The following is a 24,455-nucleotide window of genomic DNA, read 5'->3' as shown; positions in this document are numbered from 1 at the left end:
ATTTCCACTCAATTTTATTTTAAAGGAGGAATTTCTAAATGAAGGGTGAAGCTCCATATACTTGTTTTCAATTCTTTGTCCTTGATGAGAGTGAGGATTATTTACCACTCTTAACTGTTGGAATTTATGGAGCTTTTGCTTCACTGACTACCAGATCACAACTCTTGGTTTCTTAATACTTCCTTCTTCCCTGTGCTAGAGTTTTACAGTCTCGTGCGGGCCTCCCTAACCTGCACTTCTCTTTTCCTCCAAGCCCCATCTGGGACTGCCCTTCCTTCTGTCCCTCCCTGCCACAATTCAAGAGGCTACCAGAGCTGTAAAGTATGAGTACATAAGGATGCAGACAAAGCAAAATTCTGGTGATTCATGACCGTTTGGTGGGGAGGGAAACCTCCAGTCCATAATCTTAAACAGTTTATCACTGTGTAAACTGTTTTACTGAACATTGGGATGAGCAGAAAAAGCTCACAACTCTTGAAGTCAGAGCTCAAGAGATCACACAATTGACCTGAAAACCCTTTTCCCTTTCTCCACACAAGCATAGAATCACAGAATCACTAGGTTGGAAGAGACCTTTGAGATCGAGTCCTACCATACCTGTCCTCTACTAAACCCTGAGCACCTTGTCTACCCATCTTTTAAATACATCCAGGTATGGCGACTCAACCACCTCCCTGGGCAGCCTGTTCCTATGCCTGACAACCCTTCTGGTGAAGAACTTTTTCCTAATGAACCTGCCCTGCTGCAGCTTGAGTCCATCCGCCCCTCATCCTATCACCTGTTGAGGGGGAATCATAGAGTCGTTCAGGTTGGAAAAGACTTCTGAGATCATCTAGTCCAACTATTCCCCTACCACCTCTATTACTAACTAAACCATGTCCCTAAGTACCTCATCCAACCTTTCCTTGAAGACCCCTAGGGACGGTGACTCCACCACCTCCCTGGGCAATCCCTTCCAATGCCTCACCACTCTTTCTGAGAAGAAACTTCTAATTTGTAACCTGAGCCTTCCTAGGTGCAACTTGCAGCCATTCTGGGTATTGAACCATGCAAATGCATATAGAGGGTTTCAGTGCATAAAGAGAGTTTAGAATGTTGTTATCCAAACAGGAGTATAGGTAAACATCTGGTTATAAGACAGCATTAGGTTACTTGATGCCAGTTGTAGCTACTTTCAAGAAAACCAATGAATTCAGCTATACAGTACTGAAGAGTTTGCAACCTGCTTGGATAAAAGATTGTTAAATTTGAGATTAACCTTTTGGTTAACTACCACTTGTAGCTTTTCCAGTGCGTTCAGCTGTTAATTTATGGTGCTCATTGTGATTTGGGTTGTTATCCCAGTGAAGCTTAACATTCATGAATCTGTTCATGAATGTGAGAAGACTGAGCATTCAAGGGGCTTTGAAGGCATGCCCCTTCCCAGCTCCACCATCTCCTGGGGCATCCATCTTAGTGCCAGCAGAGGGTATATTGCACCTCAGTTTTCAGAATATAGTTTCAACTGCTTGTGATACGCCCACTGTTTTGAAGTACACACTACAGGTTTCACAGATGCTGGTTGGTCAACTGCAGAAAGGTTCACGCCAAGAATTCCTGAAGCTATTGCCATTGGAGGTATCTGCTAGTGAGAACTACAGAATTACGAGGGTAAATAGTTACTCGTGCATGGTAGGTGTCCAAGGCAAATTGGGGCACCCCACATGTAGTTTTACACAGGGTTCTTAAACACCTCAAGTAAAGGTACAACATGATTTGACTAATTACTAACACCCACACTAATGATTATTAATTGTAGTAAAACTTTGCAAAGCAACTGTATTTCTGCAGCATTTTTGCTGCTTGTCTGTTGATCCAGACACCCCTGGAGTCAGTCTTGCTGTATTTACTTACCTATGATGCCTGCCAACACTGGAAGGGTTTCAAAGAGGTGTTAGAGGGGTTAGGATGCTGGCATTATCTTGGTTGTCCATGACATATCTTTTATCCCTCATGGACAGCTCTAAGCTTCCCAGAAGTAAATTCCTTATTTACAGGGCCAAGTTTCCTTTGTATTTTTTTTACTTAAGCATGAATAACACCAAAGTCTCCAGTAAAATTCCACTACCTCACTGCACGGCAATGTATGCGAAAGAATATATATTAACAAAGTCAATATACTTTCATCCTGTAAAGACTGATTGATATAATAATAGTTAGGGAAGGGAACTTTCATAACAAGAATAATGTGAGCCTTAGGGTAAGACTGCACCTGGGCATGGCAATTTAGACTGTGAGTAGTAGCTGCAAGGCTTGCCAGCTTTGTGAAATCTTGAAGTCCTGTCTGTCGAGCAGCTTACATTTTGAAGCTGTATCCTGTGAGCAACACGTAGTTAAAGGATTTTGGTTTCATAGGCTTATAAAAAGTAACTACTGACATTTCTTATGCCAAGACAGAATTTCAAAAGTGGCTGAATGCAAAATAGATGCCTGCTGGACCTTGGTGACATTTGAGAACAGGGTTTCCTTAGGCTGCTTCAGAGCTTCCAATTCATCCCTGGCACAAGTTTCTGAAGAGGCAGCAACATGATGGACAGCAGAGGTGTCTTGCCCATTGTGCCTGTTCCGTGAGCTTCCCTGGAAGAATGGTGATTGTGCTGGCAACTTAAAGTTGGAAAGAGGGGCAGGGGGTGCTCCTTGCCTGCCCCAGGGGCAGAAGCCAAGGGCTGGCTTTGGTAGGTGCTGTGTTGGAGCAAGAGAAGGCAGTGTCAGCGGTGTCCCCAGCTGTGGGTGACACTTCACAGCTGGGGACTGGCGCTGCTGACATCAAGTAACTTCATGTTTCAATGCACAGGGTGATGTCTCTGTGGTTTAGAACTACTGCAAGGGAGAGTACCAAAATTCAAGAGCGGTTACGTAGAAGGTTGCAAAGTTCAGTGTGCCTAGCACTTGTAGGTACAAGTACCAACATGCAGGCTTCAAATAATGTACAGGTGGGCAATACTTAAACATCTGCAGCTTCATCTGATCATGAGCTGGCAGTGTGCCCAGGTGGCCAAGAAGGCCAACTACATCCTGGCCTGTATCAGGAATAATGTAACCAGCAGGAGTAGGGAAGTGATAGTTCCATTGTACTCAGCTCTGGTGAGGCTGCATCTTGAGTGCTGTGTTCAGGTTTGGGCCCCTCACTACAGGAAGGACGTTGTGATGCTGGAGCGCATCCAGAGGACAACAAAGCTGGTGATGGGTCTGGAGCACAAGTTCTGTGAGGAATGGCTGAGGGAGCTGGGACTCTAGTCTTGAGGAAAGGAGGGTGAGGGGAGACCTTATTGCCCTCTGCAACTACCTGCAAGGCGGCTGCAGACATGTTGGGGTTGGTCTCTTCTCTTGGGTGACGAGTGATAGGATGAGAGAAAATGGCTTAAAATTGCACCAGGGGAGATTTAGGTTAGACATCAGGAAGAATTTCTTTACTGAAAGGATTGTCAGGCATTGGAACAGGCTGCCCAGGGAGGTGGTGGAGTCACCATCCCTGGAGGTATTCAAAAGGCATGTAAATGAAGTCCTTAAGGACATGGTCTAGAGGTGAACTGGGCAAGGTTAGGCTGTGGTTGGACTCGATGATGTAATGGGTCTCTTGCATACTAGGCAATTCTGTGATTCTATGATTTGTCAAGGGCATGCTGCACTTGAATGCATGCAGACAAAGACTACGCTTCTGTCTGCCAGCAGTATTTTGCCTAGTCCTTGAATTTACAAAAGAGGAAGTTTAGCCTTTGCTTTTCAGAAAATACTTTATTAAAACAGTCACTCATTTTAGGAATGCATTTATGCTTGGTAAGGTCAGGTACTGAGTTGAAATAGCAATAAGCATTGTGTATATGGCATTTGCAGTCCTGAGGTGTGATCAGGCACTCCTGAAGTTACAGGGAGGAAGAAATGAGTGAAAGAAAACAAACATCTCCAATATTATTTGTTGTTGTTTCTGCTGTCTGGATTAAAGCATGCCAGCTTTCAAAATTTTCCCATCCTTTTTTGACTCGGAAAAAAACCCCACCTGTTTTGCAAAACCATTTTCCTGTCTTCCCTCCTCTTATCCAAATGCCCCTAAACTTGTCATTTCTTGATACAAAGTGCTATGCCTCTGTCACCCAAATGTTCTTCTAACAGCCTTTGTTAGTGTAGCTTCTGTTTCTGCTTACAAACTTCATGAGACAGAGCAATGTCTTTCAGTTCACATCTGTAAAAGAAATGGCAGAAGGGCAGAGTGATTTATTTTTGTCTGAGTTTTTAGGCATTTTGTAGCACAAAAAATTTGGTCCAGTGACTAGAATTGGCTTACATCATAGACCCACAGGGTGCTGGGGCTGGAGGACACCTCTGGAGACCTTCCAGTCCCACCTCCTGCTACAGCAAGGTCAGCCACTGCAGGTTTCCCTGGACTGTTGTCACCCAGTTTCTTTCCCTGAAGCAGGGAAAGTACTTCAGTTGTTTCCAAGCTGCTGTTAGTGACAAGTGCTTTGAAAGCTCATTTATGCTAAGGGAGGACATCTGGCACTTGTGTGTCTGTCATTTGATGTTTGATGTCACTTTGCCAGCAAGGGTTGTAACCAGAGGGAATCACCAAGCATCCAAACAAACCCTTGGTTGGAGAGAAAGCGGTCACATTGGTTATGGACATGCAGAATTTCAAACTGTAAGAAAACAACCAGACTGTGGTATACAACTTGTCACCACACAGGTTGTGGTGCCAAATATTTGCATTTATCTTCATTACTTGACTGGAGAGACTCATGCGAGTTCTTAAACCCTTTGCAACTGCTGTGTAGTTCTCTCACCCCATAAGCAGCTCAGCATTTGGCAGGACTGTTGCCAAATTGACTGTCAATTCTCTATCATGGAGAAGCTAAGGTTTAGGGCCCCATTGTATTTTCCAACATTTTACCACTCAAAGGAGATCAAAAGTTGCCCAATGCATAGGAAGCTTTTAGACAAGCATAATTCCCCAGGCTGTGCTTCAAAATATGGTTCAAAATAAGCCCAGTAAATGGCTTGTTTTACCATGTTCTGTTAAAAAACCCTCACATGACTACCATCAGTTAAGAAGTTTTGAGCCAAAATGTGACCTTGTAGGCTTTTCCACTTGTTTATTTAAAATATTAAATTGACATTCCTGGGTAGAGGGAATACTTAATAATTCAAATATTAAAATAATAGGCTAAAAACTATTTACTAGCAACCAGATCAGAAAAAAAAGATTAGGCAACATAATTACCTATCTTTTTCTGTACTGTATTTTCAAGAATGATGCAAATAAAGTAGCTTTTCTGGGAAGCGGCTTTTGGATCACTGTACAAGAATAAATGCAAAGTTGTTGGGTTTTATTTTCCTCTTGCTCTGCAGAGAAACTAAACTTGAAAAGCAGCAATGATAGGTTAGTGCTTATAGGAGGAACTAGGAGGAACAGGGTTTGAAACCAACTGTGTGGGATTTAATTTCATAAGAATCCAAGCAGGGCTAATTATAAACTGCTGCTTGGCAGCGGGAGTAAACATCCCATCTGCGTTGCCTGATGCAGAGGGATCTTGCCTGCAAACCACTGCTGGGGCTGAAAGGAGGAGTTTTAAGTACATTCCTCCACCCACAATGAATGGTTTTCATGTTCCGTGTTCTCCATGTAAAACTTTAGAAAGGCAGTTCTGACAGCCAGGTATGGGGAACCATGTCACCTTTCTCTCTGGCCTTTTGTGGGGAAATTGCTCCTCTTGGATGTGTTTGGAAATAACTGTCGGAATGTGAGCTGAGCAATAGAAGTCTTTTAGTGTAGGTAACTAATGCTGGTGGGGCAAATCCTGGGTTGGAATCAAGTGCTGGTAAGTTTAAAACACAATTGTATGGGATCCAATGGCTTTACTCTGTTATTTAAAGTGTTTTGTGAACACGTTTCAGTGTGTTGCCCTTCCTGTATTTTCTGTAGCTTCTGTTGTGCTTTGGTGTTGAATATTTCTTCTCCTCCAGTTTTTATCCCCCAACGGGAAGGAGTGAAAGACATGGAAGTATAAACCCCAGTTTTCCTTCTGGGAGTTGCAAGAGCTGCTTTTTGCCTGGATGCTCAAGAATTTATGTGCTTGTGGCTAACAGCATCCTTATTGCCCAAGAGGGCTGCCAAACCTCATGTAAACTATATGGAGATGAGAAGCCTCCTTGAGCTCAAGATTCTTGCAGGTTTAAAGGAAATGAGTGACTAGACAGCAGGACAGACCCAAGTTGGGCAATCACCAACCATATGAAATTTAACAAGAGCAAGTACCTGATTTTGCACCTGGGATGGGATTATCCTGGTGATACGTAAAAATTGAGGGACAAGAGGCTGGAGAGTCCTGAGGAAAGAGATGTGGGGATTTGGGTTATGGCAAGTTGAACATGAGTCAGCAGTGTGCCCTGGCAGCCAAAAGAGCCAACCGTGTCCTGGGGTGCATCAAGCACATCAGAGTCAGCTGGTCAAGGGATGTAATTTTCCCACCCTACACTGGTGCAGCCCCACCTTGAATACTGTGTGCATCTTTGGGTGCCTCAATATAAGGACCTCATATGGTTGGACTCAATGATCTTATGGATCTTTTCCAACCTAAATAGTTCTATGAGACTATTAGATGTGTCCAGAGGAGGGCAACAAAGATGGTGAAAGGCCTCAGAACTGAGTGGCTGAGGTCACCTGGGTTTTTTGGCTTGGAGAAGAGAAGGCATCTCCAAGAAAAGAAGAGAGGGGTGACCTCATCACCATCTGCAGCTTTCTCAAGGGATGCAGCAGAGGGGGGGAGGTGTTGGTCTCTTTCCTCTGGTGACCAGCAATAGGACACGATAAAATGAAATTAACTTGGATCAGGGAAAGTTCAGATTGGACATTAGGAAAAGGTTCTTCACCAAGAGAGTGGTCAGTCAGTGGAACAGGCTCTCCAAGGAAGTGGTCATGGCACCAAGCCTGACAGAGTTCAAAGAGTGTCTGGATGATGCTCTTAGTCACATGGTTTAGATTTAGGTAGTCCTACAAGGGAGTTGGATTAGATGATCCTTATGGGTCCCTACCAACTTGGTATTCTATGATTGTTAGTTGGCTACTGAGTGTCAGGTAACACCCCAGCAGTGGGACATGGACAAGCAAACCAGTGTCACCTGGTACATAGGCCTACAACTGGAAGACCATCTACAGCATGCAGACTCTGTGGCATCCTGTGGTGTAGGGTGCTGGGGAGGGAGGGAGGGAAGGAGGAGTGCACCAGCATTTTTAGAAAAAACAAAATTCAAGAAGTCTGTTGCTAAAGTCAGAAAGTTTTGTTTGTGATGATTCATCAGGAGTCTCCCTTCTTGGTGTGTCGCCATACGCGTGACTTATAGAAGAACTTTCCAAAGCACTTGTCTGCTTCTGCAGTGGAATGTAAATATGACTAATCCAATACCAGAGCAGTAAGTGTCTGAGAGTGGTGAAGAGCCTTTGCTAAAGGAATCTTATTTGTGTAATTACTTGGCTTTCTTGAATACTATCTAGCGGATCAGCTTTTCAGAAACTTTTGTTTTGCCTCCTGTTCTACCTGCTGTTTTTCCCCATCTGACACAAGCTGTCTAGGTTACTGGGGACAGCCTGCTGAAGAACTGTCTCTTGAGATCCTGGCATTTGAGCTGTGGAGATGGAAGGAAAATAGACTAGACACTCCTGAACTGTTCCTGCGCCTGGTCATGCCCCTAGGAGCTAGGAATACCTGCTGTATTGTGCTTTATACACAATATAATGTCTGCTTTATTTGCAAGTACCTTTGATTAAACTAAGAAAATGCTCATAAGCTTGGTTACTGTGGGTGCTCTATAAACCTGTGGGGAGTGCAGTATATTTGTACGTTTTCTTCTTGTATGATGCTGCTATCTTTAGTGTAGTCCTGTAGCTTTATCTCTTTTGTACAATTGTTTCTTCCCTGGAACGAGCTGAATCCCTGATTCTGAGCTTCTCTCCTTTTAGGCTAAGTAATTGAACTTGTAGTTCACCCACCCATACTAAAAGTTGACCACATACAGTTGTAAAATCAAATGTTTTAAAGACATATGAAGGTTTGCAGTGAACAGTGGAGAAACACCCTGTGTTTTCTGGGAAAGCAGACTGCCAGCACTGAAGAGTGCAAGTAATTTTAATGAGGTTCCTAAGTTAGGTTTTGACATTTTCTGCTACCGTTATTGAGATAAAGTAATGTCAAGAGCATGACATCTTGCTGCAGGCTTGTAAAACAGAATTGGAGTTGCAGAATATGGAATAATAATTCCAGTTAGTATAGAATCTTTTTTCCTTTACTAACTCTCAAATTGGTTTATTACTGTCTCAAAGCATGTCTTATGTGAGATTGGCAGTCAGCAGTCTCATCTTAAATTATTTATCCATGAAGATCATGTGTAAAAACATGTGGAGACTGAAGAGCAGCCCTGGAAAAGAGACACAGTTATGCTTGTTGGAGGGAAGCCACGGGAGCAAGTGATAAAGCTTGGATGAGATGGAATGTGTGGGGTCTTGTAGAGATGTACATTTGTGTGATGTTTAGCAGGGAGGTGTTATGGTGTGCTTTGTGATGTTCAGGAAGATGCAGACAGAAAGACTCCTGGACAGCAGGAGTTCGCCAGGGTGTGACAACTTTTTGTATAAGAAAGTTGTGGTTCTTGTGTTAATTAAAAAGTCCTGAAACCTGGCTCGGGGCTGCTGCGTCGGCCATCGAGGGGGTATAAAAGTTTTCTCAGTTGTTACTAAAGATGTCTTCAATCCATGACAATCACAGTCCTTGCCTTTCAATACATCACAAAAACAATTCCTTAAAATATCAGTTCACTGAATGCACACTCTTACACTGGCTTCCTCCTCTTTTGGAAAACCTCTGCAGCAGGAACCATTCAGAATTCTCAGACTAAGTTTCCTTGTGGCAGTGGGGTGCTCTTCAGATAGCCTCTTCTGCTCCAGGTAGAATTTCAGCCACACCATAGCTTAATGTTGAGTATTGTTGAACTTGTTTTTCCCTCTGCCATTTCTTCTAAAAAGTGGTAGTGCTCTTGAAATGCACCTACCTATGTAACATTCATTGACTTAGTGACACATCTTCAACCTTGCGACAGATGGTGTTAACAGAAAGTGGTGATCCAGTCTCTGGTTGCTACTCTGGTAGAGTGTTTTGAGGAGAATGAATCTTAGAATCATAGAATCATAGAATGGTCTGGGTTGGAAGGGACCCCAAGGATCATAGAGCTCCAACCCCCCTGCCACAGGCAGGGACACCAACCTCCAGGCCTGGATCTACACACGGCTGCCCAGGGCCCCATCCAACCTGGCCTTGAACACCTCCAGGGACGGGGAATCCACTACCTCTCTGGGCAGCCTGTTCCAGCACCTCACCACTCTCTCTGTAAAAAACTTCCCCCTAATATCTAATCTAAACCTTCCCTCCTTTAGCTTTAGTCCATTCCCCCTTGTCCTGCCATTGTCTATCCTTTCAAAAAGTTGAATCCCCTCCTGCTTATAAGCTCCCTTCAGGTACTGGAAGGCTGTAATGAGGTCCCTCCACAGCCTTCTCTTCTCCAGGCTGAACAAGCCCAGCTCCCTCAGCCTGTCTTCATAGGGGAGGTGCTCCAGCCTTCTAATCATCTTCGTGTCCCTCCTCTGAACCCTCTCCAACAGTTCCACATCCTTCTTGTATTGTGGGCCCCAGATCTGGACACAGTACTCCAGATGGGGGCTCATGAGGGCAGAGTAGAGAGGGACAATCACCTCCCTGTCCCTGCTGGCCACCCCTTTTCTGATGGAGCCCAGGATACCATTGGCCTTGCGAGCTGCAAGAGCACACTGCTGGCTCATGTTAAGTTTCTCATCCACCAGAATCGCCAAGTCCTTCTCAGCAGGGCTACTCTCAATAAGCTCTTCTCAATAAGATCTTCAACAGATCCTTCTGTCTGCCTTCTTAGCATTAGACTGACAAATACCTGTTCAGGTGCTGTTTTAGGCATTCCTCCTGGAGGACTGTACCCCGAGGCATGTGCATACTTAAGAAAACAAACCAACCAGAATTCAGGTTTGAGGAACAACTATGCAAATACTTGTCTAAATTTCACTTGAGTGCTTTGATGTTTTTTTACCTGGTAACGTGGAGGTGTCCTGGTGTAGTTTCAACAAAAGGGTAATTCAGAGGTAACTGAGATTTGGGTCTTAGCAACTGCTCATTTTACTGAGGTTTTTTAAGATTATATTTGAAGGTGATGTAAACTTCAGATTAACAAACTGAAAGTATTTTGCATTCTTTCAGTTTTTCACAAGCTAAGTATCTAAAAGATTATGGTCTCCATCTAGAGTGAAGAACACCAAATGAAATATCTTCTTGCTTTCTGTCCAAGATCTATACCTAATGACTTTATTTCATGCACCACAATGAAGCCATGGATTGCCCATTTCCATGAAGTGGCCTTCCACTGACCAAGCAGTGCTACCTCCGTTCTTGGCTGTGAGTGAGGTGGTACTGGGTTCAAGTGTTACAACATGGGAATCGCTGCTTAGCCTGAATTGTTTTCAGTTTCTGCTGTAACAGTTCAGTTGGGCAGACTGAAGACCAGCTTGCAGAGTGTTTTCAGGCAGTTGTAAGCCTGACTTTGACTTTTTTATTCCAGTTGTTATTCCTTGCTTCTTTATTAAAAAAATAAAAATGTATCTTAGTCTCACTTCTTCTTATTAGTGCAGTTATCTGAGAAGGAAAAGACATTTCAGTTTTGACCTCAGCTGAGATAAAATATGTTGCCAAGTATATGGGCATCCATCATCCCCCGTTCTAGACTTGTGAGTTGTCCTTGTCATAACTTGCCCTATCATGTAAGCAGAAGGAACATTCTGCTTGTGGTTTGATTTTTTGATGTTTGGTGTTTACTCCTCTCTTCAGACTTTGCAGTAGCCAGTTCTGATTCCTCTTCTGTAGCTGTATTCTTAGAGGAAAAGCTTCATAAAGCATCAATGCTCATAATGCTTCATAATGCACTCAATGCTTTATGAGTGTGTCTTCTGAATTCAGGTATTGCTGGCTGGAATTAAGTTCTGCTCCATCTGGCTTGATACTCAATAGATAGAAAAAGTCTTCCAGCTGCTTTAGGGCTGGAGCAATATATTTGGATGTCTTTTTCTTGAATAGTTGGTATCTATTTTCATGCCTTTTTCTCTTCCCATGCTTCGGTGAAAGTAGGGATGATGAACTATCAGAAATATCCCAAGCAGTTGTTTTAGCTGTCCATTTATCTTACAAGCTTCTACTGCTGAGATCACACTACTATATTCATGCTGTGAAACCAGTCTGTATGGTGAATATATTGAGTTAGTGTATTTGCAGTTGGCTGAGTAAGCAGCAGTAGCTCTAGCAACTGATGAGCGAGGGATAATGTTCTTTTCTTAAGGGCTGAAAATGAAACTTAATCTACCTGGAGTGGAGAGCCCAGAGTGGTGACAGCTGCATTTAGCTGTCTTTTAGGAAGATGAAGAAATTGCTTAGGATCATCTGTGCTAATAACCTAAGTACCTTCATACGTTAACCTTTGTTAGGGGAAAAGATAAGGTCCTAGAAACACATGAAAATTAATTTTTAATGTTAAGGTATTAAATCCATTACCCGATCATATCACTTTCATACAGACTTTGTGCTCCAAGGCATGAGTGGGTGCTTCAAGGCTCTTCTTCATGCTTGAATCTTGTAAATTCTTGTGAACTGGAGTTGTGCCCTTGCCTCAAGAAGGCCAGGAAAGAATATGCTGTGAATGGCACTAAGAAAGCATGTGATAGCCATGGCAAGAATAAAGGATTAAGTGTATTGTATTGACTCTAGGAATATATGTTCTGGACCTCTGGATCTTTTCCATAGAGACATTTTTTAGTATTATTCCTTTTTTTTTTTCCCCTGAAGAGATGTGCAGAATGTCTGTTTTCAGCCTTGACTCAAAATATTATTCTAGTCTGATTCAGGAAGCAGAAAACGTAGCTCAGGATAGATCAAAGACATGTTTATAACTGTAATGTGTTGATTTTGAGTTAGAAAAAACAGTGTTCTTACTGTTGCTTTTGTCTTTTACAGGCAATGATGACGACTTCAATTTAGAAGATGCTCTTGGTAATTAATACACTCTTGCAGATTTTGGGAGGTAGGAGGGAAAATAGTGGCTGCTCTCTTGACTTGTATTGCTGCATGACCAAGCATGACACCTTCCCCACATATGGTTTGTTCAGACTTCAGTGGAACAATTCAGCTATTGGTATGTCAAAATGTTGACCACGCAGAACTGAAAGGGAAATGTCTTGCTCTATGGACTTGATCTTGTGCTTTTCATTGTATAGACGTAGGCTTATAGTTGTCCTTCATGTGTCTTCTGAAGAGTGTATTAAATAGTATTTAATTTTTTTTCCTAACCATCCTTTGCAGGAATTACAAAGAAGCCTGTTCCATCTAAGAAGCCGTTACCATCAGATGTTGGTGAGATCTAATTGCCTTGTAATGCCTTTTACTGTGAAGTGTAGCTTTACAGACTAATTTAATGGCCTGAATTTTTCAACCTAGTGGCACACAGAGTTGTGACATAAAAGAAAACAGCTCCCTAACAGCAAAAGGATTTTTGCATTCTGGGATCTTCTGCTAGTGTTTTCACAGATTTACATTGTTATTTCAGAAGGTTAAAGACCCTGTGAGAATCCCTTTTGTTGGCTTTCAATCTGGATGTTTATTTTGAGCTTGCTTACCTTGAGCTGGCCCTTGGCAGGTACCATGACCAACCTGTAGTCTGATGGATAATACCTGATAACTCTGTGGTGCTTTCCCATGGGCCACTGTTGAATGAGCATGCCATTATACTCCTGTGTGCAGTTTCAGGTGCCAGAGTACAAGAGGGACACAAAAATACTGGAGACTGCCCAGAGGAGGGCAACAAGGATGGTGAAGGGTCTGGAGGGGAAGTCTTGCAAGGAGAGGCTGAAGTCCTGTGGTTTGTTCAGCCTGGAGAAAAGGAGGCTGGAGGGAGACTTTATCATGGTCTGTGGCTTCCTGACAAGGGGAAGTGAAGGGGCAGGCACCAGTCTCCTCTCTTTGGTGACCAGTGATAGAACCCAATGGAACAGTATGAAACTCTGACAGAGGAGGTTTAGGTTGGATATTATGAAGAGGTTCTTTACTGAGAGGGTGGTCAGGCACTAGAACAGGCTCTCCAGGGAAGTGGTCACAGCACTGAGCTTGATGTGAGTTCAAGAAGCATCTGGACGATGCTCTCAATCACATGCTCTGACTTGTCTGGCCCTGTGTGGAGCCAGGAGTTGAACTCGATGATCCTTATGGGCCCCTTCCAACTCAGGAGATGCTATGATTCTATGATTTTATGATATTCTTAGTGAAACAATGGGAGGTGCAGTTTTTGTAAAAAGAGTCTAAAACTAGTTCAGGTTTTGCATTACATTTAAAACTTCCCTTCTTTCTTTGTAGATAATTTCGACTTGGAACACGCTCTTTATCCTGGTAAGTATTATGTTTTCTTGCTCACTGGTACTTGTCTAACCATCCTGTATTATCTAAATGTAATAAGGGCACTGAGGTAAGACTGCAGATATAATAAGTGCAGTCTCGTTATGTTTATGTAAGTTCTTTTTTAAGGGTTTGGATCCCAACAACTGTATGTATTCCACTCATTTCTTAGCCAAATCCTACTTGTTTCATTGCAGTGTCTTCACTAGGTGGCACTAATTCCATAAACTATTACTTATGGAAGTACTTTTTAAATCTCAAGTAATCTCTCCACAAGGAAACATGAATCTCTTCAAAACAATATGAGGGAAGATATTATTTCTAATGCTCGTTAGCTCTGCAGTGTGGGCAGCAGTAGAAATTTCAGTACTGTTTTCACTCAGTAATAATGTGCATCCAGTTAGGAGATAATGCAGAGAAGCTTTACGATTAGCATCACGGGACCACTTAGGGTATAGATGGATTTTCTAACACAGGACATCAAGTTGCAGGACAGTAGCACTGGTTGCTACTCTGATTTAGCTCTTTGAGGTTTTGTCTTTCCTAAAGCAGTCTGTTTCCACCTGCTGACATTTTTTTAAATCAGAGTTGGCTAATTAAAAACAGTTGGCTGAGTGGATCAGAGGGATTGGGTAAGCCAAGAGGAAGGGTCCTTTATAGGGTGGCAAGCCTTAAATTGAGAGTCTGAAGACTGAGTTCTGGAGGTGCCTGCCTCTCTGCTTTGAATATACAGACAGCCTAGGGAGACCTGATCTGACCTGGGCTAGAGCTGAGAGGAGGCAACACCATGCAACATCATGGAGAAGTAGCATACAGAAGAATTGGGCTGCTGGATTGGTTCAATTGTTGGCAAAAACAGAGTTATAGAACACCACTGCTGGTGTGTTAATTTGATGTAGACAACAAAGACTGTGACCAAACTCTACAGAGATAATCTCTTGTTCTTCTCTTTTGTGGAAAGCTAGATAAAGTGTCATTGAGGGGGACCATATTTCTACTTCAGTCATATGTATCTTGGGTTTTTTAGTTGTTTTGGTTTGTTTGTTATTGGGTTTTTTTTTAAGTAAGATGCCAACTATTGATCAAAATCTGGTAGTTTTGACAGATGAAACAGCCAAATAAACTTGCACCTGCTAGAACAATGTTCAGTGCTTGAAACTAGGTCTGCAAACTAAAATGCTGCCTAACACTTAGTGAGTACATTCAGTTATAACAAAGGTCTGACATACAGGGGAATGTAGCAGAAACATTGCATTAAAATGCAGAATTGAACCTAAACTAACAAAAAAATTACAGCATTAGCTAGTGAAAGGAAAGGTAGATGACATGGGAAGATAGTCTTTCAGGGTCACTATGTGCTCTGCTTTTGGTCTCTTCACACTAGTAACTTTATATTATTCTTATTTGTCTACAGATGACCCCAAGGCAACTCTGCCTGCAAATCCCAGAGATCCTGGTAAGACTGAACCAACAGGAATTTCTGAACAGTAAAAAAGAATTTGTTAATCTTTTCCAGTCCCTTTCGAAGTTACTGTATTGTAATCTGCTTTTGATCCCTCAATATAATTTTTTTTTCTAAATCTCTCATTTGTGTGTAGATAACCCCAAGCAAGGTCCACCTGCGCATCCTAAAGACACTGGTAAGGCTTCTAGTACAAACTCCTGAATCGTGACATGCTTTTACTATCACAGCTTAACTTACAATAATTAGACCTTGTTAGTTGGCTGCTTTGTATGTCAGATGTTGCACTGGATAAACATGACTGAGGAAAAAATTGCCTTACAAGTAAGCTTTGAAGCAGTCTTGAAATTCCATAACAAACCTGTTGAGTCACTTTCCATTCACATAAAAGCTGGGTAGGATGGGGAGGCGGAAGGATGGGATGTGTGTGCCTGGGGCAATGCTGCTCTTGGCTGCCCATGGTGGAGCACCTGTGTATTGGGTTGAGTCCTTTCGTCTTTATGGACTGGACCTGAATCCCTGCTAGTCATGCTAAAAAGTCACTGGGAACTCCTTGTGAACTGTATCCTTGAAGTGCCTAAATTAAAAGTAAAGCTCAAAGTCAAAGGGTTATATTTTTTTAGGTTTTTTTCCTAAAGGCTGCAGTTAAGGAATGAAGTTGTTCTATGTTTTGAAAAGCAGGCTTGAGCCATGTCTCCTTCTCTGCCTGTTGTGTTCTAGAAGTATTCTCTGTCTTTGCCTAACTTAGAATAAAATAGGTTCAGATGGATGCAGCTGTGATGATGCCATTATTTAGGAATATGATGGCAAAGAGTCCCTACCTGAAATGAAAGCGCTGGATTTTGTTCCTTCTCCTGCCCTATTTGCAGCAGGTATTTGAATTCAGGTCTTGCATGCCTTGGTACAGTGCTCTTGCCACCCATCTAAAACATCCTCTGCTGCAATGCTTTTAGTTTTGCTGCTTGAAACAGATTTACTTTGCATAAACTAAAGAAACATTTGGCAGCACAGGGAAGGAGCAGAACTCAGGGCCTATGAGGTAGGGTTCAGTGGTGATACAGATGGATTGGCTCAATGTCCTGTAATAAATCAGAGGAGAAAATTACGTTCGGATCCCCTTATTGCTGGGCAAATACTGTAGCCACTGAACTATGACATGTTGAATTCTCCTTTCTCCCCTCACCACCCTCTGCCCCCATAGCTACTGTGTTGTCTGGGTTCAAAAGATTGGTTATGACTTAGAAAGCCAACTTTGAATAAAAATTCATAGCAGCAGCCTTGAAAATAAATGATCCTTTTGGGTCCATGTCCTTTCTCTGCTTTAACAGGACAGTGCGACTTAGGCTGTTCCACTTACGTAGCTTGTAGGGCTTCTTGATAGTTCAGCCTACATCTTATGCAGTACTACCTGCACTTGGACAGTGACTTCTCCCAGTTGTTCAGGAAGTCTGGAGGCAGCAGTGCTGCTGTCAAACTGTGCAATGTCAAGCTAAAGGGACTTGAGATTTGCAGGGCTTTTGAAGCTTGATCATGTTGTGACTATGACACAGAGCCTAAAACCAAAACAAATTCAGCTGAGTGATCTAGAGAAATCTTTCATGTCATTATGTACCTTGAAGTGTCTTTTTCACCACTACTAAAATGTGTTAGATAATATTATTGTTATTTTTACAGGCAACATTGATGATTCAGACCTATTGGATGGCAGCTCTCCGAAGGGAGGCAGCAGTGGTAGCGGTGGCAATGGTAAGATAGTAGGTTGCACTTCGTATGGATTCTCTGGCTACCTGAGCTTTTCGTAAAAGCTCGCTCACAAGCTGGGCCATGTGCTCTAACTTGTACAGACACTTTTGGTTCCAGTATCTGAACTGTAAGAGCATACCTTCCATTTCAGAAGCAGCATGTTCTGTCTCTGCCAAAAAAATCCCAGATTATTGGCTTATCAATACTTAAAAAGGGGTCATACAGGAAAGTGGGAGAGAGACTGTTCACCAGGGAGTGCAGTGATAGGACAAGGGGTAATGGCTTCAAGCTGAAAGAGGGTAGATTTAGGTTAGACAGTAGGAAGAAATTTTTTACTATAAGGATGGTCAGGCCCTGGAACAGGTTGCCCAAAGAGGTTGTGGAAGCCCCATCCCTGGAGGCATTTGAAGGCCAGATTAGATAGGGCTTTGAGCAACCTGGTCTAGTGAGGGTACCCCTTCCCATGGCAGGGGGGTTGGAACTAGATGATCTTTGAAGTCCCTTCCAACCCAAAGCAGTCTGTGAGTCTATGATTAAGAGGTAAAACTGGGCAAGGAACCTTCAGCAATTTACACTGTTAAGCTAAGAAAGATGGGGTTTAAAACTGAAACATGGATGTGTTATTTCAAGATTCTCCTTGAATATAGTTCTTAAAGGAATTCAGGTATTATTTACAGATTTGTGACATACTCTCAGTTGTCACTTATGATACCACTGTTCTTTTGACATGTAAAATCTAAACCTTGTGTTCATTTTTACAGAACGAAAAGGCTCAAGTCCAAATCAAGTTGATGACTCTGAGGGTAAATGCATAAATTTATGTGTAAGATGATGTCTGCATGTCTGAAGCTAGTTTTCTAGGTTTTTCTGTATTGCTAATATCCTGCTAGAATGGTCACTGATGGTGGTGGATTTCAACTTAAAAACTTTGCTGGAATCTAGAATTCTTACTTTCAAGCTCTGCTTTTGTAATTCTTTAAAATCTCTATGCTGCAAATGATTCAGAAGTGTTAAGGTCTCGAAGATGCTAGTGCAGTGATTGAATGCATGCAACTTGGATTTTGGCTATGAAAGGGTAGCTTTTTTAATTAGTGGAAATAACAACAGGGATGCTGAAGTTGTTGAACCATAGGCATTGCTAAGAAATCAATAGTTATGAATTACAGGATTCACTTTTCATTAATCACAAAGTCAGAAAGACTTGATTACTACAGTTTCACGTAGGAATTTCAGCTTACTGTTTTTTGGAAGTGTTCACAGGGTTTACTCTGAGACAATACAAGTTTGACATTGCTTTCTATTCTGAAACATGTATGCAAACCTCTTCTTTTTTTCAGCTTCTTCGGGAGCAATAGCTGGAATTGTGAGTGCTGTGTTCGCTACTGTAGTTGGAGCAGTCTCTAGTTTCATTGCTTACCAGAAGAAGAAACTCTGTTTCAAACAAAGCGGTAAGAATTCTAAAGTAGACTTGTTTTCTACTGCCTGAAAAGCTGCAGTTTTGTGTTTATATGGGGGCTGTAAATTGATCTTCTGCACGAGGTAGTTTTAACAGCAGAGTGAGTTTGTCTTCACAAGGAGGAACTAACATCTCTTAACTAGTCATTTAGGACAGGGTGCCTGAAGAATGCCTCACCCAAAATGTAGACTTTCAGAAACAGACTTAAGGCTTTGCATTACTTGAATAAACACACTTGCTGCTAAAGAGTGAGCAGGAGAGACTGCAAGAAAATGTTTCTTTGAGGAAAATCAAGCAGAGGTTGGGAACTGGAGACAGTTTTCATGCTGGAAATTACCTTGTCATTTCCTATTTTGTAAATTTTGCCTTTGTGTCTTCACAAGGTGCTTGCCTACATATTAGGCTTCTGACAACTACCTGGGTGTTCACCCCCAAATGATTCTTTCTTCTGCAGTCATCTATTGTTTGCCATTTACTTCCTTTCCATCTAAATAAGATATAACTTGGATCAGAGATCTTGGGGAGTACTGTGGATGATAGATGGGGCAGAAGCTTTGATTTTGTCCTTTCTAGTCTTTCTGATGGGTTGGTGAAGGGAAATGATAGAAGCAGCAATCCAGCCACTGCTGTACTACTATCAGTAGCCTAGTTTCTTCAGTGCAGTTTCTTCTCTCAAGTTATCTACTTATCAAGAGCTTTGAAGATAAGAGAAGTTGAATGTTAAACGTCTTTTTTTTCCCAATAGATGAAGAGAATGTGAATATGGATAGCCATCGGGGAGCGCAATCTGAGCCACCTGGTAAGAGAAAAATCTAGATGGAAGATGAACTTTGTGGTGTGGATCCTATTAAATGCTCTTTGTTGACACCTACCATAGTGGAGAAAATTACTTGCTTTGTTTTGTTCCAAAAATAATGTTTGTAAGTACCATGACAACTTAGAACTGAATTAAGATTTCAGTTCTGATATGGCCACTCTTCTGTAGATTTTTATTCTTTGAACAGATTGGTTTATTGCCTCGAGGAGTCCTTGAACTACAGGAGCTTAAAGAAAGTAAAGAACTGAGTTTTCCCTGCAAAAGTATTGTTAAAACAATTATGACAGCAGAGGCCTGCTCCTTTAGCGTGATACATATCTGCGGTTAGCTGACAGAGTTTTATTAGTGTATGTTGCATCTGATTGGAATCTGATACCTTTTTGGATTGCAAACCCATATAGAACTCTGCAAGAATGCATATTCAAAATTGTTAATGGTGTTTGGGCAGAGATGAAACTATGCTGGAGGCAAGGAGAACTGAACTCACTAGCATGTTGTTGTAATTAAAACATTCCCAGTTGTGAACAGAGAATGATTCTTACATGATAGAAACATCAAATAACAAATATTTGTACAACAGCGACAGCTGTGGAAGGATCTGTTTTAAAGCAACAAAAGCCCTAACAGCCTCACCCTTACAAGTATGGTTGTCTTGGGTACTTGGTCGATGGAGCAGGTGGTTATTTCCAAGAAAGCCATAGACAGATCTGGAGGAAACTGTATAGGTGAAAACTTGGTCTTCTAACCCTTGTGACTGGGCAGCAGAGGAAGAAGCAGTACACCCCCATTACAATCTCAAAGCAGCACAGATTTGCACAGTACTCTTCTCTGAGCTTGATCTATAACCATGAGAACAAGTTCTGGTCTTTTTAATAATTTAACAAAAAAAGAGAAATGTATACCTTTTCAGGTATTTCATCAGTTTGCTAAAACCTTCCCTCTCACTCATCACCCTCTCTATGACCATTTTTCCTTTAAGCTGTTAAATAGATAAAAATCTCTAGGAGAAAACATTTCCTTGTGACTGGCTGTTGAAGTCAGGACTGAAGATAGGCTGGTATCCTCAGTTCAGCTGTGCCTTAGTGCAGCATGCAGCATTGTTCAAGGACCTCTGCCAAAAACAGTTAACATATGAGGTGAAGTCAGGATAAACTAAAATTCCTGCCAAGATTCACCAGAACTCAGGTGTGAAATGCATCAGATAACACTTATTTTATTTTAGCTAATAAAGTTAAAGCTGGGATGTTATCCTAAATGATTACTCCTGCCTACATATTGGTGTGATGTTAAATCCCAAATTTCATACCTCTGTTACGTTTTGCAGGCAAGTGTGAGCATGTTTTGAGCCAACAAACTGGGCAACCATGGTCAGTGTGGTGCTGCTCCTGATCTAAGTTCTGGGAGTCAGCAGCCATGAGCTCGGCTTTTGGTGATACAGTGTGGACATTCCTGCGGGGCCCCTAGATAGAAGCAGTCTTGCGTTCAGCCAGGTCAGGCAACATGTCAGAACAGGTTTGTGTTTTGAAAATCTTATGGAGACTTATCTTTAACTCCTAGAAACTGTAGATCAGGTAGGCTGGCACTGTCCTTCAATAACCTGCTTTTTCCATCCACCACACGGACTGTACTCCATTTCATTTTTGCACCAGCAAAACTGCAAGTCCCCAGCTGGGATGTGTAGAGAGCTGGGATGTGTAGAGACCTAAATGCATCTATTAGGATGTGGTTCTTTGAGTGAGAGAGCTGGGATGTAATATCCTTTGGCATGCAGGGTACTGGCTGCACGGAATCAAGCCTCTGCTTCCCTGAATTTATCCCTCAGTTTCAAATCCTGACCTATCTGTTGTCCCTCTATACTGTTGCATGGTAACACATAACTTAAAATATGCTAACTTACTTACTGTGCTAATCTTGAGTTGTTTTTCACTCTCTAGTTCAGCGCACACTCCTGGAGAACTAATTTGAAGACAACACGATGAAGAACAGACCGTTGTAACTGGATAGAGAGCCTGCATTCTGCCTGGAAAAAAAATAAACAAAGGAAGCAACCAACCAAACAAACAAAAAAAAGAAAGCAGAGTCTGAAGCTGCACGAGAAAACAATTCTTGTTTGAAACACCTCTGGGAGTGACAGACCTGAGTACTTCTGTATGGTTAACCCTGTGAAGCATTGTTGCACACTAATACATGGCCTTAATGACAGGAGCGTGGAAGTATGTTGTGCCTTTACCTTCTCTCCTGTACTCCTGTGACAAGCGGGTGTGTCTCAAGTGCATTCAGTATGGTTTACCTTTCTCCTTACCTCTCCAAAACCAACAAGCAACTAATGTTTAGTTACACCATTGCTTTCGGGCAATGCAAACAATGTTTTTTGTTCTTAATGTCCTGTACGCAGTGGGCATACTGACCAAACAACTTGGCATATGTTGTGGGCATCTGAAAGCAAATGGCTCACTGCGTGTGGATAATGGATCTGGGTGTGGGTGCTGCTGATACAATCTGCATAGCTGCCTGGGTCAGCCACCAGGGAAGGGTTACTTGTTCTTGAGCATCTGAGAGACAAAAATGCAGTTTTGTTCTTACATTTTATTTTTTTTTTCATTGCATCTGTCTGGTACAGATTCAGAACGCCCTAACTAGTGCACACAGACCCTTTGCCCTTTCTGGCTCTTCCTGCTTAACAAACACTGAGCTGGTCAGATGTGGAAAAGCTTGATTTGCAAATCAGAACCATAATTATATTCTGCACCTCTGGTGGGATGGATATTTGGCAATGTCTGAACAGTTGTGGGTGAAGTGCTGTGGAGTGGGGATTAATACCTTCAGACTTCCATAACCAAAAATGTAACAGAAAATAAAGTGATACTTTGAATTCTGAAGGGCTGTCTCAGGCACTTCAAAGAACACAGAGTTTGGAAGGTCATAATAGCAAGTCTGACCAGAACAAGTCAGCCTCACTGCACAAGCACCCACTGAACGGTGTAAGTAGTATATGTGTGCAGAGTGCTTTTGGACTTGTGAAGGTCTGGCATCAGGATGGGGACCTGCGATTGCATCCTCATCTGAAAGCACTTGTGGGCTTTGCTGTGGCTCTTGAAAGCCATGGGAAGGTTTCAAGGATCTGTGGAAACAAGGAAAACTGTGCAACTCATAACAGTCATAGGACTAAGTCTGGAATAATAACTAGTTCTGTCTGGAAGGAATAGTCTGACCAGTTCTGTTGGCTTTCATTCTAATTGTTTCCAATTTTCATGCCATTTTTCAGTATGTTTCTAACTAATGTGGTGCAGCCACCTGGCAAAGTTCTACACAGAGACGGCATTTCACAGAATATTTTAGGAGATTATCATTATGAATTTGGAGATTAAACATGTAAATATATCTGTGCATTCAAATATGAATGTATGCCAAGGGTAATTCATTTAAGAATGTCATGTACATGTTTCTTAGCTTGCAACAAAGCTTTACATAGACTCTAGTGTTTTATCATGGAATTAATTTGTAAACTTCTCTTTGCCCCACTTCTGCATCTGGACTAAAAGTATAAAGCCTTTAAGAGTGTTTGAGGGTGGAAAATTGGAGGGGGCTATATAAATGTTTGATACAAATACAGAAAAATGAAATGTACTGCTTGCCTTCATGAATAAACAGGTATCTCACCTCAATCCAAGTTCTAGAGAAAACTGAAATAAACCAGTGTTTGTTAGGGGTACAATGGCAGGGGAAGTTCAAACTAGCTTTTAACTAAACAGACTTTTGAATCCTTCTTCAGCTTTTGCAAGCCTAAACATTACTTATTAAAATTTCTCATCAACATTGTGATTTTTCTAGAAATAAATTAAATAAAAATAATAAAAAAAGAAAATGCTTATATATTTACCTTCTTAATAGCTCTAGAAACACAAATTATTTTGGTATTCTACCAGAGAAGTGGTCTTCAAAGGAAGTTTGTCTTTCTGCTCCATCAGCAACTGAGGTTTACATCTTACAGACATTTAAATCATTTTAGAAGAAAGCTGGCCACTAACAGCAGAGCTGTGAGCTGCTTTCACAGGGCGCTTAACCAGTGTGAGGTGCAGAGGAGACTTCTGTCTCTCTGAGGGACAGGCATGGCTCTGGAAGACAAACATCTAGCTCTGGTAACACAGAATCTACTGAAAATATGCATAGCAGTAGAAGGCTCAGTATGAGCAAACTTAGCAGGGTTCAGGTTGAGAAGCAACACTGGCTGCTGCCACCTAGGAAGATGGGAAGGCTTGCTGTTTCAGGCTGCTCTGCTGCAGTGAGCAAGAAACTGCCCCCTTACAGGGTTTCTGCTACTTATCTGTGGACAAAACGTAGCAGTTCACTTACTACCCTGTTATTGGGCTGTTGGCCTCTCTACCCTTTGAGGCTTTGACCAGGTGCCTTCCTTGCTCAACTGCTATTGCTTGGCATGACAAAATACCCTAATTCATTCCTTCTCACCTTGGTTCTTGGGACAAGAAACAGGATCAGTTAACAATTATTCATTGCCCTGCTGAAGTATTTGGTCGTCTCCCACAGATCTGCTGCAGCCCATTGTGGCCTCATGGACTGTCAGTGACTTTCAGATCCCAATATGGGAATTAGCATTCTAGTATCCATACAGTTTTTGGTCAGGCCGTGCAGTGGGATGAAAAAAAATACTGTTCTTTCTGGGCCCAAACTGCAAATTCACTCCTGGTGAGGAACCTTCACCATTAGTGGAGTTTAAATGGGTGGCAAGGAAGAGCTCTGTCCTGTTCCTGTGGCACACTCTTCTATTTCATTTTCTTCCTCCTGTCTGGAGGAGTTACCCTCACTAATATGAGGGAAAAACCAAAGCAAGATCTTCTTGCACAGTATCATGTCACTTTAGCTTCTACCATGGAGCTAAGGTGGCAGTTCAATTCATCCTATCAGTACAAAGAACTGCTTGAAAAAGTTTTGGCAGTTTTGAAATGGGATGTCCACTCCAGATACTTATCTAAACTTATCCAAACGAATTCATCAGGCTGGAGAAATGAAAGCAGGCAATTCTTCAGCATAGAATGTGGCAGCTTTTTACTGTGCCTCCTATTCATGGCCATTTCGCTATCTGCCAAATTTTGAAAGCTGAGGAAAACCTTTTAGTGCAGTCAGCTTTCAGTGTACCTTGGGCTGAATTGCACTCCCAGTTGTGCACTTTGGTATCTTTCTCACTAATTCTTTTAGGCCCCTATCTAAACTCTACTGTCCTCTCTGTGTGTTACACTTGACAAGATTATGAAACAAACTGGAGCCTTCTGATAAACTGAAAAGATTTATTTTGGGTTTGCTCCTCTGTTACACAGATACAAAAGCATGCTTGAAAGAAAGTGATGATTAGGAACAGGAAAAGGACTTGAATGGAGCAAAACTACAGTTTTTCAGGCCCCCTGCATTTAGAGTAGTGTAAGAACC

General features: G+C 42.0%; 1 protein-coding gene across 1 annotated transcript in view; it reads left to right on the top strand.

Annotated features, from left to right (window-relative positions):
- Positions 1–21,348, top strand: part of CD99 (CD99 molecule (Xg blood group)) — a gene marked incomplete at its 5' end in the record, with an annotated part of 30,102 nt that extends 8,754 nt beyond the window's left edge. The window contains 10 exons of the mRNA XM_084279791.1: positions 12,105–12,140; positions 12,450–12,500; positions 13,497–13,529; positions 14,950–14,991; positions 15,134–15,175; positions 16,672–16,743; positions 17,502–17,543; positions 18,078–18,188; positions 18,942–18,995; positions 20,948–21,348. Of these exons, the coding sequence (XP_084135917.1) occupies positions 12,105–12,140; positions 12,450–12,500; positions 13,497–13,529; positions 14,950–14,991; positions 15,134–15,175; positions 16,672–16,743; positions 17,502–17,543; positions 18,078–18,188; positions 18,942–18,995; positions 20,948–20,973 (509 nt within the window). The 3' untranslated portion in view covers positions 20,974–21,348. The remainder of the gene's footprint in view (positions 1–12,104; positions 12,141–12,449; positions 12,501–13,496; positions 13,530–14,949; positions 14,992–15,133; positions 15,176–16,671; positions 16,744–17,501; positions 17,544–18,077; positions 18,189–18,941; positions 18,996–20,947) is intronic.
- Between the last annotated feature and the right edge of the window lie 3,107 nt (positions 21,349–24,455).

This window comes from Gallinula chloropus (assembly GCF_964237585.1).
Source record: "Gallinula chloropus genome assembly, chromosome: 1".
NCBI lineage: Eukaryota > Metazoa > Chordata > Aves > Gruiformes > Rallidae > Gallinula > Gallinula chloropus.
This window is presented reverse-complemented; position numbering and strand designations above follow the sequence as displayed.